Source organism: Phacochoerus africanus, chromosome 2 (assembly GCF_016906955.1).
Source record: "Phacochoerus africanus isolate WHEZ1 chromosome 2, ROS_Pafr_v1, whole genome shotgun sequence".
Classification (NCBI taxonomy): domain Eukaryota; kingdom Metazoa; phylum Chordata; class Mammalia; order Artiodactyla; family Suidae; genus Phacochoerus; species Phacochoerus africanus.
This window is the reverse complement of record NC_062545.1, coordinates 210,423,636-210,442,546: the sequence shown is the minus strand read 5'-3', so window position 1 is coordinate 210,442,546 and position 18,911 is coordinate 210,423,636. Positions and strand designations below refer to the sequence as shown.

Sequence of the window (18,911 nt, the reverse complement as noted above, 5' to 3'; positions counted from 1 at the left end):
GTCATAAAGAATGATGCAAATCCTACGACAAGAATATTTCTGAAAATATGTGGAATGATTTATAAGAGAACAAGTTTCTAAACCTATAAATCCTGAATGTTTTTAAAAAACACAAAGAACATATACATTTGTCAAATAGAACCATATTATAGTAATTATAGCACATTTCATATTATAGCAATTTTAGAGGTGAAAAAAAGCAACATTTCAGAAAATTATGTTGAAAAGCCAATGGCTGGCAAAACCACTAATTATTATTTGGTATTTTCATAACTGTGTACAGATGTTTTTAGTTAGTTCTCACTCTTTTGTCTTGTTTTGTTTTGATTTTTTTAAAACCTGGCAAAACGTCAAGTATCTTGAATAAGCTATCATCTTTACGATTTTCTCTGAACTCCGCATGTGGTGACCTTTCATATAGGCAGTCTGCCACCTTGGCCTGCCACTGGGCGGGATTTGCAAATTCCACACAGGCACAGATAGGGATGATAAAGCATAAACTACGTGGACCAATCTAAAACAAAGAAGCTGGCCTGAGTACATGCATGGAACTTGCTACATCTGTAAAAACACATACAGATGCACATACAACTTTTATTACAAATGAAGAGCTAGTTAGTTAATACCAGCTCTATTGACTCAATAAAGACTATTTTTCCTTATGTAATGTTTTGAACACTGTTAATTCCAAACTGCTCTGCTCATCAAAACTTGAGAGCAGCAAACATATGCATCGTAAAATATATTTAAATTATGAAATGTTTAGAATTATTTCTGTCATCCTGTAACTATAATCGCGGGATTGCTATATTTGTATGGTCCATGCTTTTGACTATGGCTAATTTGTTTATAAGCCACCATTAATCCTGGCTGTATATTTTCACAGTTTGGGTAAACACTTCATTTGCATTAAATTTACAGTATTAATGAGATGTGAAATTTAAAATGCTACTTGAAACATAAATGATGTAAGAAAGCAGAAGCAAAAAAAAAAGTGTTTTACCACATCTGAAATCAGTAAACCAGTTTAAACCTGTTAAAATAGGAAAGATGCCTCGCCTGAGATTTTAGCTTCATAACCCATCTTTTTAGACTAAAATACCAAAATGGGGAGTAAAACATCTGGAAAATATGAAAGAGCTCAAAAAAACACATACGGTATAATGCTTCTACTCTAACTGGCTTTTAGATCAGTTTACAAGTTTTGTCTTTGGAAGCTAGAGACTAGTAAGTTCTCAAGAGCCAGTAAGACTGAGAAAAATACTCTTTGCCTGAAACACTGTGATTCTTGGATGTTACTGATAAATGCTACAGAGATGGAAAAGGTCTTGAGGCAATTTCAGAAACCCTGTTTAGAGAGGCAAGAAACAAAGGATAAGTGATCAAGTATTGTGGAAAATGAAATGATCAATCTCTTTCTCAGAAGCCCCAGGAGCCCCATTCTGAGTCCAGATCTGAAAGGCAGCACGGAGAAAAGCACCAATGCAAAAGCGTGTCTACACCGTCACACCTGGGGGAAACGTGCCCACCTGTTGCTGATGTAGGAAGGATGGGTCTCTTGGACTTAGTCCCACATATCGATTGGCTTGAGATGTGCCTGAGGCTGTGTAGGCTGATTAAGGAAGAACAAAAACAAAGATAAAAATTGTGAACTATCAGAATGAATACCCTGTCCATGTAAAAGAAACCCAGAGAAGTGGGACTTGCAACCAAAAAAAAAAAAAGGTCTTTTTCTTTTGTCTGAGTGAGTACCAGCTGATCTAAAAGAAATGATGATAGATGACCTCAAGTCAACTATTTTATCCCCTCTTCCCCCAAAAATCTATCCAGTGAACCAACTCCCATCCTTTGGTGTGGGCATCTCACATCTGCCAGGTTATATAGCCTTGAAGGAATACCAAGGACTGGCCAGATAGAAGGGTCTTTTTTACTAGATGTACCTTTTTACCAGATATTAGTTGTCTAATAATGGAATGATCAAAGGTGGTGTGTGATTCTAAATGTAAAAGCAGACTGAAAGTCTGTCAGGAAAAAGGGAAAGTTTTTAATGATGGGATTTAGGCAAGTGTGCTTGATGATACAGATGAAAAATGTCTGACTGAAAAATCTTACTAAAAAGAAAACCTAATACTATTAACATTAAGGAGAAGGCCATTATACCATATAGAATAAATTAGCTCAGTGTTCTATTTGATGTGAAAATGAACAAGTTTGATTGAAATGTTTCTGAAAAAAATTCTTTCTTTTCCATAAAAAAGTGAATTTTTTGGTGCCTAGTCCAGGGAGGGAGTTGACGGCAGTTTTTAAATACTTGGCCGCCAGGTAGTAAATCCATAAAGTGAATACTCCTTCAGTTATTATGGTCTCACCTGGCAAGTACTTTTTGAACAGGTACTTTTCAGTGCAGAGTAAGTTTTCCAGTTGGAATAAAAAGAAAAACTAAATTTTCACCATTTATGTTACAGTTATAGGTCTAAACACAGCCAAAACATTTGGTTTAAAACCATCAGATCAATGAGGAATCTAGGTATTAATTTTTAAAGGCTTTTTTTTTAGAACCAATATATTAATTCTGCCATGTTCATCTGATCCAGCTTTTTTTAGATCAACTTTTTAAAATAGTGAAGATGCTCACAATTCATCTTTTAATGATTTCCAAATAAAAAGGGCAGCCATATGCAGTCAGGGGCCCATGGTCAATCTCCAGATGACTGGGATTCTACACAGAGCACCGAAGAGCCTCACCCTTGCAGCTTGGGCACCAAGTCCATGCTATTCTTTCTTTTCAACCATGAGAAAGAGGTTTCCTTGGCTTCTGTGTTTTCTTTAATTTTACTGACTTATCAATTCAATGACAAATTTCTCATTATCAGTGGTGCCCTTAGGGAGCTGCAGCTACAACTTGGTTTATAGGAAAGAAAAACGACTCACTCTATTGCTTTTATGCAGGAGTGGAAAATGGACTGATGCAGCCATCTTTATACAACCAAGATATTCCTTTTGAATATTTTATGATTTTATAAGTCAAATCAGATCCCCTTTTGATCAACCTGTATGTGAGTATAAGAACAATTCATTAACAAACAGGCTGACAGTACTCCCATAAGTGAACTGCGATCGTTTCGGTCTAATCTTCCCTTGAATCTCATCTATTAATGTCACTCTAAGAGTAGGTACCAGAAGTTTCTGGAACTTTTGATTACTCAAAAAAAAAAAAAAAAAAAACTTTTCTATTTGCTTTTATTTACATTGCTGACTTTGTTTACTCAAAGATGCCAAGACATCACTTTTAAAATGTGAATGCGGTATTTTAGTAACTATAACATTCATCGTTAACCTGCAGCACAAAAGGATTATTTGTCTTCTTTGACTGAATCTCACTCACTGGTGCATCCAGGGGAGGGTTCGCTAGTATAGGATCCTCTATCAACCAACCAGTTCCTAAGCATTAATGATGACTGATGGGAACTGCAAGCTTATATGACTGTATATGTCTGCAGGGCTTCATGGATTTTGAGAAAGAAATGCGTAATTCACTGTACACTCAAAGTATGGTCCATTTATCTTGTAAGGTTTCTTCCTAGTCTTTCAGAGGCCACACACACACACAAAAAGAGCGTTTTTCCAATGGCCAAGAAATAAAGAGCCAGTGGTGCCTCTGTAATTTCACACTGGAATTTCTAGAGCGTGGGGATTTTCTTGCTCTAGAAGAGAAAACAGAAGCTCTGGCTTTAAGATACAACTACAACTGACAAGAAGTAGGATAAATCCTCCGGACTGGAACTTTATCTCTTCCACTTTACCAATCTTGCACACCAGCTCCACTTCTAGGAAGCCAGCAGTTTGGCAGTTTGGATGATGCCAGTTGAAAAACTGTGCAATAATTCCTCATGTACTTATGAGTATTCTATACAAGGAAGCAAAGGAATGATTTGGGTTATAGGTATGTGCTATGTAAATTCACTGGCTAAATCTCTGACACCTAAAATGGCACGGCCATGATGAAATGCTGATGCACCATCATAGGCTAAAAAAAAAAGAAAAATTTAAATTGCAGACAATAAAAGTGCAGGTAGCTTACATGTGCCTAATACTAAGCTTTGAAATGTTTTCTCCACCCAACATTGTGTGACTGTCTCACAGTGACATAACCTACAGTGATGTAAACATGCAATTATCTTACAGAGGTACTGATTCAGTCTGCCTTGTGAAGGGGCTTGATTTCTATAGGAATGCTCCAATAACTAACAATTATCTAATCTCTCTCTGGGTGATATAAAAACCTTGCACACTGTTATGATATTTAGTGCATTTCGATGTATACCTTGAACAAGCAGGCATGACTTGCTATTTCTGTTACAGCTATTTACTCCAACAAATAAGCTTCTCCCTTTTCAAATATGATTCATGGATTGAAATTTGATAAGAGAGAGCATGAGAGAGACAGGCGACATTCATGCCTGCTAGTTCCACATAAATGAGAAATCTCCATCTGGTCGAGTTGCTGGAAAAGTTGCCGTGTTTTCCACCTTGGATCTGATATCCAGTGGTGCCTCTGATGGACATTTCTCATTTCCTACAGAAATACTTACTGGTTGCTGTAGGTGAAGCTGCCTCACCTTCAGTGGATGTAGTGATGGGTTTAGTATCTGTCATGGTCAGAGTCACAGGTCGCACTGCACTGGGATGGGGAGAGGGTGCCAAGACAGGAGTGAAATGGCCAGGCACTTTCCCTACCACTTGACCACTGCTGTTAGGCTACAAAACAAAAACAGAATGCCGGGTGAAACAATCCAAAAGGCAGTCATCTCGCCCATCAACTCCACTCAGCACACTCATCTGAGTGGACCCTGCACGCTATGGGTAACCGCCACATCACCCTTCTCAAATCTGAGTCAAAGAGGCTGATCAAGAGTTGGAGTAATGAGAGCAGCATTTAAAAGAGAGTCTTCAACTTCGAAGCACTTTACATAGGTTTAGTGTCTTTCCAACATTCTGAGAACCAGGTAAAGATCCTTCCATTTAGCAGGACAGAAAATCCAAGGGAAAACTTAAATGCTAAGCCCCAGGCCAAAATGGCAGTCCTTACTGGGCTAGTGAGAATTAGAACTGGTGCTTCCTTTCCTTCTGCTCTTCATTTCTACAGTGAGTCAATTTTGCCTTTCAGAATACAATTTTTACCCTAAGAATGATATCACTGAGACAAAGAAGACAAGAATGTCTAGGAGACCAAACGCATTAAACTCAACAAGTTCAGTCAATTACAGTCAAGGCCCATTCTTCTGCATACAAAAATCCTAACCCTCGCTCACACACACACACGTACACAAACACACACACATTGGGTAATTTAGATTCTAGGGTCTCCACTCAACTTACGATGATTTACTAATATAAGCAGGTAGAATGGTATTTATTTATTTGCTTATTTATTTATTTAAAATTTTCTTTTTAGGGCTGCACCTGTGGCATATGGAAGTTCCCAGACTAAGGGTCAAATCTAAGCTGCAGCTTCTGGCCTACACCACAGCCATAGGAATGAGGGATCTGAGCCACATCTGCAACCTACACGGCAGCTCATGGCAACACCAGATCCTCAACCCACTGAGCGAGGCCAGGGATCAAACTCACATCCTCATGGACACTATGTCAGGTTCTTAACCCGCTGAGCCATGACAAGAACTAAGAAAAGTATTTAAAACATTTAAAATGTCAGGGTCCCCACAATGATATAAAAAGCTGACCTAGATGTGAACTTATACCTATAAATAAAAGATTTCCAAAGTAAATTAACATGTGCTGAAGTGAAGTAGAGGACAATCAAATACACTCTTGTTACCTGAGCTACTCTCCATTGCTGGGCATAGAAAGTTGCACAGAACATTGATTGTTGACATTTGTGGGAATTAACTAAGAAAATCCCCTGGGCAATGATAGAAACGTTACCATTATCTGAGTTTTAGCCCCAGGTAAAAAATAGTAAATAGTGTCCATAGTAGGAGATAAAATCCTCAGGGTTAAGGATTTGAAGAAATACTGGAATGTATCTTTCTAGACAGAAAATGCTAATTTTTAGTTATACTGATGTTGGTTTCTCCGCTACATAATGTATCTAACAATTTCCTATGAGGGTACTCTCCCAAAATATTTAATCTTTATCATCTGCACTGCACTGTTTTTAAAGAAAAGTCAGTAATAAAGCAGAATATTTATCCAAATGCCTACACATAAATTACAAGTAGACATTTCCTTAAAGAAAAAGATGAACGGTTAATAAGATGTAACTATTAGAATCTAGAGACATGAACTAAGGCTTGGTTGGCTTCCTCAGAGGCCACATTATTTATTTTATAAAAATGGACTTTTGAATATCCTGACTATTCATCATGAGTAAATTAAGTATTTAACTTTAAGTCGGAAAAATTGACCAGGTTTTTCCCAGTATGGAAACTGAAGAGAGAGTCATATCTTTAGACTAATTTTATTTAAAATATTCCATTAAATAGCATGACTGACTCACTCTAATCGGTGCAGCAGAAATGCAATTAATCTCCAAATTGCTGTGGGGAGGACAAGGCATCTCAGTTGCTCAACTTAACAATCAAAATCAGGGCAGTGCTGGAGGACACTACAGATGAACAAGTACCCATTTTCCCCCATTTTTACAGCTAAAATAGTGAATGCCAAGAGTCTTATTTTGAAGTGCAAATTAACTGGTTTTTGAGTTGGAATTAAAAATCAAAGCAGATATAGTGGTCCTGCAAAAACAATTCTGCAATTTACAGTAAAGACCCATTTTTTTCAAGGGGAAAATGCCACTGGTTTCCAAAGCAGACTATCAGCTCCTGGTTATCTGACCGCTGCAAAAGACTACTTTGTATTATCTCCCCCAAGCAAGACGAGTGATCTTGTTTTATGATTGGTAGTACATTCGGTAGCAAAAAGCCTTTCTATATATCACCTTCACCAAAACAATTTGGCAGGACCTACCTGGGAGCATGGAACAGAAGAAATACATTATTGTCAAGAAAATAATATATTACCTTCCCCATTCTGCAAGCTTTGTCTACTGGAATTGAATCGACATAAACCTGCAGATTTTTCCCTCATTTTAAAAAAGCAAAAGTGACACAGAAAGAATTCCCAGGCCAACATAGACAACTTTTCTGAAACTCAGGGTCAGAAGAATAGCAGAGTTATTTCTTTTCAATTTTCTATCAGTTCAAATAGATGAAACTACACTATAAAGCTTCTCTTTCAATGACATTAATAGATGAACTTTCATATTATAGATATGAAAAGAGAGACATCTTATCTGAAGATGAACAGCATTAGGAAAGGATTATCCTACTTAGTACATTGCTCCTATTATACAAAATCCTGAAAGGGAATTTTTTTTTTAATTGAGATGAGAGTAAGATGCTTCTCAGAAGCTAGATCTTTACCTTGAAAATATGAAAAAAAAACTGAGAACAATATAGGCAGATTATCACCTAATATGCCCTCTTAACTTATAAAGAAATTGAAATATACGTAAAACAAGCACTGAATAATTAAAGAAATGCAGAACACTAAGGGCCTGATTTTAATTTGCATAATTTTTCCCCTAACAGTGCCTAATTAAGACATCAGTTTAAAAAAAAAAAGAATCCAATGGAACTCTAAGATTTTCCACACTGAATTAACGTTAAGGACTTTTAATGGATGTCTTAATTAGACTTTGTTATTCATGGAAATTCTACACAAATTAAAATCAGACCTTGTGTGTACTGTTCCCAGCTGAGTCTAGCAAAATGCTCTATGGAATGAGACTTCTGAATCCATGCTCTGACAACAAATTTTATTTCTAAACTGATATACTAAGATCCCACTGTTTTATTTAGTAATTATTATTACAATCATTAAAAGTGCTATACCATTTGAACATTTTCTCCTAAAATACAAAGAGGTTAATTTTGTATTCAAGGATGGTATATTTAGTTTAGTATTACTAGTCAATGAGGTTAAAGTACAGGTAACCTAATTTTAAGTAACCCAAATAGTACTGGATATGTTGTTATTCAAAAAGTTTTTTTCAGGAGGGACCATTTTGCTCCATTTTAACAATTAAATTAAGACCAAAGGGATTTTTTCCAGATCTTTCTTTGTTAATTCTAAATTAATATGCACATACTATTTACTGGCATTTTAGTAACTGAACAGCATTAATGACTGAAAACTTATGAAAATCCCTCAGAGCATTAAAAATCATGATAAGAAGTGGACAAGAGGCTTGGAGGTAAAGTAGCAGAGCCAAATACCAGACCATAAGATCGAAATTACATTACAGATTTTCACTAATATGTTTATTGATATACTCAGCTTTGGCACAGACTGCCTACTTGATTGTGGAAAATCCTCTTACATCAAATCCCCATGAAGTGATATCTCCAGTAGAGAAACCACATATTTAGGGAGTGCAAAAGGCATGTGAGTCATCTCACTTATACAAAGAATCCTTAAAACCACTGCATAGTGTTTACAAAAAAAGAAAACAAAAAAAGACACTTCTGGTAATGTCACTCATTATGAAATGCAGTCATGTCTGAGCAAAGAATATTCGAGTAGTCATCAAACACTGAAAACGTTTACATTACCAAAGCTTATTTTAATACCTAATAGTTAGTCTATAAATACAACTCTAAGTTCTTTTGTGTGTGTTTATTTTAGCTCATACTTTGCCCCTGCCTGAAATAAGCACTACGTCTCTGTGTCAGACCAGGTATTTCAGAGGTGTGATCTCCAGCCCAGAACGTTTTTTTTTGTCAGTGTACTTTCTGCATCAACCTTCTCTTCAATCAATGGAAACCCAAAAGCATAAAACCAATAACATCTGCACAAATGTGCCCCTTTGGGGCAACACAATTCCTACCTGTCAGTCAGCCACCTTTCAATAAAAACTTATTGAGTCACCAAGAAACTTCCTGAAGATGAATTTCAAAAGCTGGATGTTCTGCCAGACACAGCATCTGAGTAAGCTTCATGGCTTACTGTTAGTCTGTGCCATCTCCCTTAGGCTCTAATCACATGTTCTCTCTCATTTTTACCTGGCTGGTTTGCGGACTGGATGGGTCATAAGAAGGTACATAGTTCTTCAGAGTATCCTGAGGATTCAGGTGGGGAGGATATCTGATTGTTGGATGAGAAAAGTAGCTTGATGGGGCTGGAGGAAGAATAGCTTGTGTTGGAAATGGCAACGGTGAGGGTGGAGGTGGAGTTCGAGTTGAGATGACTGCAGAAAACAGAAAAGGAAAGGTTGACTCGTCAGCTGTTTTTCTTACTTCTCCATTCTGAACCTAAAGAATCCTGTGAAATTATAATACCGACGGCCACTTCCTTTTTTCCCTCCAATTTAACTGAATTCTCTTCAAATAAGTTAGTCTTTTACTCTTCTTCTCAATGCCGGGACAGCTAAGCACACACTGACATTACCTCCAGTCCAGGGAGCTAACAATCTTGCTTTCTAAATCCATGAATGGTTAAAAAAAAAAGTTTCTCTTTTATGGGTTAAGCCAATGCTTCATAAAATGTTTAAGCAAAGGTATTTCCCATCAGAATACATTCTTTGATTAAAAAGTCTTTGTCTCAGAAGTCCAGACCAAATCACAGCATTAATTAGAGGGCAGGGGATCCATGAATTTTCTCCCAAAATTCAAAACAAAAGTGTAACCCAATTTTAAATAGTTATTTTCCCTATATATCCTAGTTGGTGGTTATTTAGAAGGGAAGCCAATCATGAGTAAACAATAATGTCCTGAATAATTACCTGTTATTATATAAAGGCTTATGAATATTTAAACAATAATCTGGGAAATTTTTTTTTAATGAAAAGGTCCCTTTTAAGACCAAAATAGTTCTATTTTCTTCCTACTCTGTTTCTACATGTAACTTAAAAAATATTATTGAGATAAGACCAAGAATAAAACCCACAGAAATACACATTTAAACTTTCATATAGATAGGCATGCTAATTTACTCCTAAATGACATGTTTTATACAGGGAAATAATAGACAAAACTTATAATGTGAACAATGTTTAATTATACTATAATTTTTCACATTAGTATGATCATTATTTATTACTTATTTTTTGAAATATAATTCTTAATTTAAAAAATAGGGAAAGAATATAATTAAGTGTACAATCGTTATCCCCCAATGTTGAATTTGTACTTTACATAACTACAATTTAAAAGTTCCAACCAGTATATATAGAAGTGAAGATTAAATGTCTGTTTCTAGTTACTGTTTTGATCTGAATCATAGGAAATTACATATGATAAATGTTTAGTGTTTTATGAGACAACTTAGCAAACAATATGAAAAATAAATTCTTTCCATGACCCAGAAATGAAAATCATCTGGAATGACTTATATCCAACTTTGTAATTATGTGCCAAAAAAAAAAAAAAAACTTTTAAGGAATATTGCTTATCTTTTCCAAAGAAAGCTTTTTCACAAGATACAAGAAATTAAAAATGCGTATCATAGAAGAATCATCCATTCAGTTTTATGGTCACAACTTCGCTCCCTGAATATCCAGGGATCTCAATATCCTCTGGATTGTTGCTACAGTACAGATTCCTGGGCCTAACCACACACCTACTGGATGAGGATCTCCAGGGGTGAGGCACCAGAAAGTGCATTTTATTTTTATTTTTGTTAATGATTTTTATTTTTTTTCCATTATAGCTGGTTTACAGTGTGCTGTCAATTTTCTACTGTACAGCTAGGTGACCCAGTCACACATACACATATACATTTCCTTTTTCTCACATTATCATGCTCCATCATAAGTGATTAGATATAGTTCCCAGTGCTACACAGCACCAAAAAGTGCATTTTAAACAAGTGATCCAGGTAATCCTTCCACACACTCAAGTGTGAGCATCTTCCTTCCATCAAAGGGATGCATTTCAGAGAACAATTACATATTTCTTAAAACTCCTTGTTGAAATATTGCTACTTTATTCAAGAAGGATATACATCTGAAAGTATAATTTAAGAAAATGCAAATGCCTGAATTAAATTGCACATCTTTCGATTTAGTATCTAAGTGCTCTTAATCTTAGTTCACTTTAACCATGGTCTTTCCTCATATGTGTATACAAACCCTTGAAGGATATAAACATAGCTTCCTCTTGGGTCCTCTGGGCTTTGAGATCATTTGGTATCAGTAGTTGCAGAGGAAGTCTCTTTTGATTTGAAATGGCACCTATCAAATCAGAGTACAAATCTCTGGGCTCTCAAGTCCTGTGTTCACATAAGCACAGGCTAGCCTGATACAAATAAGGCAGAATGCAGGATTTCCAATGAAAATAAAAATGGCTACTTTGTCAAAAAAAGTCATTCTAGTCCTTTAAAGAAAATGAAAAGCAAAATCCAAGGCAAAAAAGTTTCCCTTCATTATGGAAGAATGCATACATACATAGGTACATGTGTGTATATATATTCCTTGCCTATATTATTGCATAGCCTTCCTAATTGTCTTCTTTCCTCCAGTCTTGATCCCTCTAATACATACTATGCAATCTGCAATCTCATATGAATAACTTTTTAAAAATACCGTTTTAATCAGGGAGCTGCTCTGCTAAAAATCTTTCAATGGCTCCCCACCGCTTCAAAAATAAAGTACCAACAACTTCCCACATTTGTACAGTCTTCAAGTGCTTTGGCCTCACCTCTGGCCACTCTTCTATTCAGACTACATTTCAATATTTGTGGATCCTTCAGTATTTGGCACTGGGTGCAGTGACCTCTACCACATTGACAGAGACAAGCTATTCACTGAAATTACCCACCCCTCCGGCTAGTTCCTTCCTGTGGTAACCCCACCGTTTAAACTTTTAGTTGAGAACACACCTCTTTCAGGTATCTAATCCTCATCCAAGAATCTAATCCTGATCATATTTGCTGCCAGGCTGAAGATGTGGTCCCTCTGTCTCACCACTGTACCATGAACTCTTTGAAGACAGAAGCTATTTCTCATGACAATGTATTTGACACAGGCCCTACTATATTATATATTTAACAAATATATGGTAAAGGACAAAGGTTGAAGGCTTATCTGTATCTCTCATGGTTCGTTATATAAAAATATCTTAAATTTTTTCCAAATGTTAGATATACGAGAATTTTAACTAGGTGTAAAGATAAATGAATCATTTGACTTCTAAATTAATTTTGTTCAGATACTCACTGTTATAAGTGTATAAAACAGTTACTGATTTTTTCCGCCTTTCTTAGCAGTACAAAAATAAATATAAAAAATTTTATATTATGTGATTTATATATTCTTCTCTGAATTTTATAAATGTCTTAATGATAACACTGAAGGCCATGTATTTTTAAGTATAGTGACAATACACAGCAAAATAAATTTATAGACCAAAGCTAAGAACTTCATTATAAATGATGTTATATATATCCTTTGAATAAAGATTAAAAAACTAGATTCAGTTTTTTTGACAAATAAGGAATTGCATCACCATAAATTGAAAAGAATAAGAGTATCACTATAAACATATTATCTTTTACATATAAAACTTTCTCTACTCCTCTCTAGGGTTTGAAAGTAACAGATGGAAAGGATGCAGTACTGCTTATGAATTATATCTCATTTTTAATTTTGAAAGAGGATTTAATATTAATTGTTCTGTAAAGTACAAATGTGAAATACTAAATTCATTTTCCTATTTAAATTATGGTATTAGACATAATATCAAGTGTACCAGCCCACAGGAAGGATTTATGTTTTGTTTGGCTTTGTTTTTCTTTTTTGGATGCCCTGTGGCATATGGAATTCCCGGGCTAGGGATCAGATCCGAGCTGCCGCTGTGACCTACATTGCAGCTGTAGCAATGCTGAATTTTTAACCCACTGTGTCAGCCCTGAGATCAAACCTGTGTCCTAGTCTTGCAGAGACACAGTTGATGCCATTGGGCCATAATGGGAACTCCAAGAAGGGTTTCAGGATATAAGACAACTGTCAAAGAACAGTATCTCTTTTATTTTTCTAATAAATTTTGCTCCCAAATAGGTAGTTAAAATATTGATTTTTGTATAGAAAATAACACCTATGTAAATAGTATTTATATGTCGTAATGCCTCTAGAAGCACTGTAACCTCAGCAATATACTTGAAACTCTATCTTTCTCTTGGTGACATATATAGAATCCCGAAACTACAGCAAAGAGAACTACGTTATTTTCTTACTTCTGGTGACTGCAATTTTTCCAACATAGGCAATTTAAAAATACATACATAGATGCTAGCTATTTATTTATTTATTTATTTTGTCTTTTTGCCTGTTTTTTCCCTTAGGGCCGCTCCTGCAGCTTATGGAGATTCCCAGGCTAGGGATCTAATCAGACACCGGCCTACACCAGAGCCACAGCAACGTGGGATCCGAGCTGCGTCTGCAACCTACACCACATCGCACAGCAATGCCAGATCCTTAACCCACTGAGCAAGGCCAGGGATCGAACCTGCAATCTTATGGATCCTAGTCAGATTCGTTAACCACTGCGCCATGACAGACTCCCGTAGATGCTATTTAAGTGTGTAGTTTTAAGACTCTTTTCTCATATATTGATAAAACAATGTTTTGATCAGATTATGACTCTCCATCTTTTGGTGATGAATATGAGGTTACACTAGCTATAATTATAAAGTCTTGCTCCATCCCTGAGGGTATGGACTTGGCAAACAAGAGGGGGACTTCTCTATGCTTGAAATTCCTCACCACTGTGTGCAACTCCAGGTATTCCGGGATGGTGGTGCTGGGGGAAAGTGCTCAATCTTGGGGAAGAATCTTGCGGAGATGTAGAGCTGAACAATGGCTTTTCAGGCTTCTTCATAGTAGTCGGAGAAGACATATCTGCAAAGGAAGAGCAGAAAACCCAAGCTTTATGACTTTCTTAAGCTACACTGACATAGTAAGAGATCTTGTTTTCCAACATTTTTTTATTTTGGTATTATTGGCTCTTGTACAAAATATATACCAAGGGTCAGAGACCCAGCTCTGCTGGAGCTTTGGAATATCTGTCGGAAACAATTTCCACTGAAGCTACTAACCCAAGGCTTCATTAAAAGTATCATCAGAATTGTTCCTACCACTAAATAAATCTTGAACTTATGAACAACTGAGCCTCACATTTCCCTTGGTCCCTTGGTCCCTTGGTTCACATCAAGGTCTTTTTTACCTCAGCATGACATTCTTAGGGTTAAACAATTCAGGGGTTTGTCTCTAGATCCTCTGACTATGCTGTGAAAAAACAGAGGGAGAGCCTGGTGTACATGTGAGAAACAACCTTTGAGGATACTGGTAAGTCTATCACTGATTTCACATCTTTTATGGAAAACTCATTACTAGTTTCGCAAAAAATACCTGCCTTAATTTGCACATTCTTCAAATATTTACTAGTTTCTTCTATTTGGCAGGCAAAGGAAGGATGTTATGAAAAGTAAAAAGTAATTGCTGCTGTAGGGATATTCACTGTCGGGGAAGAGAAAAAATGATAAAGAGAAGATGACTGTCAACAGTCAAGAAGGAGGAAGTGTGTTGCAAGCAGAGGTATTGCAGTGTTTGCTGCTACTTCTTCAGCCTCACTGCACAGGGGCTTCCCTAGGTTAAGGACGGTGCCCCGAGGGGTGCCATGTTTACTTCTTTTTTTTTTTTTGCTTTTTAGGTCTGCACCTGCAGCATATGGAAGTTCCCAGGTGAGGGCCACAACTGGAGATGCAGCTGCCTACTTATGCCACAGTCACAGCATCACGGGATCCAAGACTCGTCTGAGACCTACAACACAGCTCACAGCAATGCTGGATCCTTAACCCACTGAGCAAGGCAAGTGATCGAACATGCGTCCTCATAGATACTAGTTGGGTTCATTACCGCTGAGCCACAAATGGGAACTCCCGGCACCATGTTTAAATGGTGGATGGGCATGACATTCCCAGAAGTAGGAAGTGTTCTGAGGAAGGGGGGCATAAAATGTGTAAGTAGTACAAGTAGTCTTTGCAGTGGTGAAGTTCAAAGATGAAGGAGGGAATGAACAGTTGGCAGGACCCACACAATGAAGGGTCATAGACTTGATGTATAAATGTCTGAATGTTTACCCTGATAAGAAAACACTATTGATGGGCGAAATATAATCCTATTTGCAGTGTAGAGCAATCCCTCCAGAAACTACATGGAGGATGAATTAGTCAAAATAAAGCCAGTCATCCTGGATACTACTGAAGAAGATAAATTAATTAGTGATTCATTCCCTAGATTTGACTGAAGGTCTCCTTTATGCCAGACTCTGCGCTAGTTGCTGAGGACACAGTGTCAACTTGATTTGGCTTCAGACCCTATAACAACCTTGAAATCTAGAGAGTGGACACAGACAAGTTTTTATAAAACAGTATAAAAAGTGCTATGATAGGAGAACTATTTAGGGCTTCATTCATTCACTCATTCCACAAATATTTAATACTGCTAAAAGACAGATCATGGTACTTTACCTAAGAGTGTAGATAGAGCTAATGTAATAATAGATACATCAACAGAATTAGCCCGCTTTAATTAGTAACTGATGTAGAAAGTCATCATGGGGTGACCAGGTGACTATACCATGCAGTGAGTTGGCACTGGAAATTCAGAAAGAAACTCCAGTTGATAAGGAGAGATATGCCCTTTTTCAACACCTGAGTTATGTTTATTTTTATAGAGGTCTATATATGTGTAGTCAAAGTTTCAAAATCATGTGAGCAATGATGTTTATAGTCCCATTATAAAAAATTTTAAATATAGACAGACGTAGACAGAATAGTAATAGATTCTTCTCAGGTACTCATCATCCGGCTTCTTTAATTATTCAATTACTTCATCTTTACTCCACCTATACTCCCTCTCTCTGAACTACGTTGAAGCAAATCCTAGACATTATATAATGTCACCTATAAATATTTTGGTTCATATCTCTAAAAAAGATGAACATTGTATTAAAAGAAAAAAATCTAAAACTTTATCACACATAAATATATATAGAACTTGCATTTTTTTTTCCTTTTTTTGCTACCCCACAGCATGTGGAGTTCCCAGGCTAGGGATCAGATCCAAGCCACAGTTGTGACCTGTGCCACAGCTGCAGCAATGCAGGATCCTTAACCCATGGTGCTGGGTTAAGCAACCATGTGGATCAAACCTGTGTTCTGGTGCTGCAGAGACACCGCAGATCCCACTGCACTGTAGCAGGAACTCCACAACTTGCATTTTTAATTAATAACTTTATGACATGAGAAAAAGACTTCATGGTGCTATTAATACAAGAAACTAGTTATGACTGTTGCACCATTTTAAAAATTACCTAAGCTCTGGAAAAGGTATGTAATAAAATTAAATACATGTTTGCAGCATACTGGCATGTAAAGAATGGACGTGTTACTGTAATGACAGTAAACATCATAGTGTATGAAAAAAGAAAGGTGTATTTGTAGCCATAAGCTACAATTTATGACTAAATGGCTGTCACTAACCTATCAGGATGTTGATGAGTCAGTGAACCATCTCCTTATATCTTTCTCAAAAAGAAAACAAAGAAATTATTAATGAAACCACAGCTATTAATGCTGCTACCAAAAAAGAGAACATTTAAAAACCATTTAAAAATAGACAAAGAAGGTTCATTGAAGCTAAGGCACCTTGAAAATGCCAAAAATAATACTTGATTTCACTGAAGAGCTATGTGATTTTTAAAGGTAATCCTATAAATATAGGTTTTTGACCTGCTGTAATTTAACCATAGATATATACATTGTTAGAGAAGGAGAGAACCTCTATTCCATCCCACATTTTATAGATGATGTAGTAAGTTTCCATTCCAAATTTTTAATTTAAAATTAACTCTTAGAAAAAGAAACTGGTAAGTTTCTACTGACACTCTTAGGCTTTACCTGTACTTAAATATAAATTTCAAATAAAATTAACTTGGGCAAATCAGTTCCTAAAGACTCCACATTATAAGTAATAAAGCATGTATACTGTGTGTCATTTAAAAACAATTGAATATGACCAGAGTTTGGAAAGCAGCATGAGTATCATTCTAGTTATGTCATTTCTGGAAAAGATCAACCAAGGCTATTGCAACTACTACAACTATTTCAGAATTTTCATTAAACCCAGGCGAATTCACATGAGTCTCTTTTCATGAAGGCCACATAAATCAAGGGTGTTTGTATAGAGAAGTTCAACAATATAAGTGATTATGTAATTTTTGAGAAATGAAGCCTTTGCAATTTCTTAGTCAAAATGATACACTTGGCTTTACTGGGTTATTATTATAGGTCCATTAATTTTTCTAGTGCTCTTTAAGCCTACACTAAATAATAATGGTACCTTCATGTTCAAAACACACAGAGGAATTACAGAGGCCAGCAAAGCAGAAACAAAACAAAATTTACTCTTCAAATCGTAAAAGGGACCACAAACTGTCTTTCCCTTAAACAAAATTAACTTAAAATAAGTAAAAATAAGAATGGGAAGGTCCACTGTCCATATTGAGATAATTTTTTTAGAAACAGATAAAGAATGACAGTATTTGAAAGTAGGCTTAACTGCCTTCATTTTCTCTCTAAATGAAATTAATCTTGGGCTCATGAATCAATAAAGATCTCCTGGTATACAGATGTACAAGGCACTATGCTAAGTACTTAAGGGCGGATGCAAAATGAACCCCCTACCCTGTTTCAAAGAAAAAAACCTCTCTAGCCTAAAGAGAGAACACAAATAAAAAGTCAATTATCTGGGAGAAGTAAGGGTAGAGTTTCTAGCTATTACATTTTAAGCACAAATCAAACTTGCATTGTTTTTATTTTAATTTTATTTTGAATGTCTGCAGTCCAACAGACCTCATGCCAAACTGAAAAATGATATTGTTTCTATTTTTAATGTTCTCATTTGCTACAGAAAAAAAAGAATGTTTGAGGAATGGATATATAGGAAAGATGGTTTTAAGTGACCTTTCTGTGGAGAAAAACAAATGTCATGCTTTTCACAGTCTAATGGCCCTCAAGCAGGAAGAACCAGGCATAAAAAGATTAAGTTGAAAGTAAGTTGAATAATAATAATGTTGAATAATATATAAATAGATAATACATTGAATAATAATACATACACATTAATGCATAAGTTAAATAATACATGAAATAAAGAAGCTGAAGAGAGAAGCAAGATGATATGAAAAGGATTAGGTGGTGGGCAGGATGCAGAAGCTGCTGGTGGCAGATGAAGGGAAGCAAAAAGAAGAGTAAAGGCTTGAAATCAGACAAATTTCAAGTTGATTTAGAAAGTAGGAAGTTCCCTTCATGGCTCAGAGGTTAACAAACCCAACTAGGAACCACGGAGCTTTGGGTTCAATCCTTGGCCTCACTCAGTGGGTTAAGGATCTGGGGTTGCCATGAGCTTCAGTGTAGGCCACAAACACCACTTGGATCCTGCTTTGCTGTGGCTGTGGTGTAGGCTGGCAGCTGCAGCTCCGATTAGACCCCTGGCCTAGGAACTTCCATATGCCACAATTGTGGCCTTAAAAAGCATTTAAAAAAAAAAAAAAGGAAACAAATATTTAAGAATTGATTTCAGAAGGGAAAACTATCCAAAACCTCTGTTCTTCTTTGTTCTCCAACAAGCCCCAGGTGATTTGTACCTGGTTAAATCAAGAATGTCCTGTCGCAACATGAGTATCTAGACAAAGTTCTCAATGTTGCAACAGAAGAAAGACGGGGGGGGGGGGGAATGTAATTGTAACGTATACATGTAAGGATAACCTGACCCCCTTGCTGTACAGTGGGAAAAAAAAAAAATTAAAAACTTGAGCTACAAAGCTCTT

At 36.3% G+C, this 18,911-nt stretch overlaps 1 protein-coding gene across 7 annotated transcripts in view; it reads right to left on the bottom strand.

Moving 5' to 3' along the window:
• NFIB (nuclear factor I B) overlaps positions 1-18,911 on the bottom strand; it is a 239,712-nt gene that overhangs the window by 23,135 nt on the left and 197,666 nt on the right. For 2 of the 7 annotated variants that reach the window (XM_047767631.1, XM_047767633.1), the window contains exons 7-10: positions 13,784-13,918; positions 9,087-9,271; positions 4,593-4,758; positions 1,530-1,612 (exon numbers count right to left, since the gene is read on the bottom strand). In XM_047767631.1, the coding sequence (XP_047623587.1) occupies positions 1,530-1,612; positions 4,593-4,758; positions 9,087-9,271; positions 13,784-13,918 (569 nt within the window). The remainder of the gene's footprint in view (positions 1-1,529; positions 1,613-4,592; positions 4,759-9,086; positions 9,272-13,783; positions 13,919-18,911) is intronic. The other 5 variants (XM_047767635.1, XM_047767632.1, XM_047767638.1 and 2 more) reach the window with 3 other exon arrangements.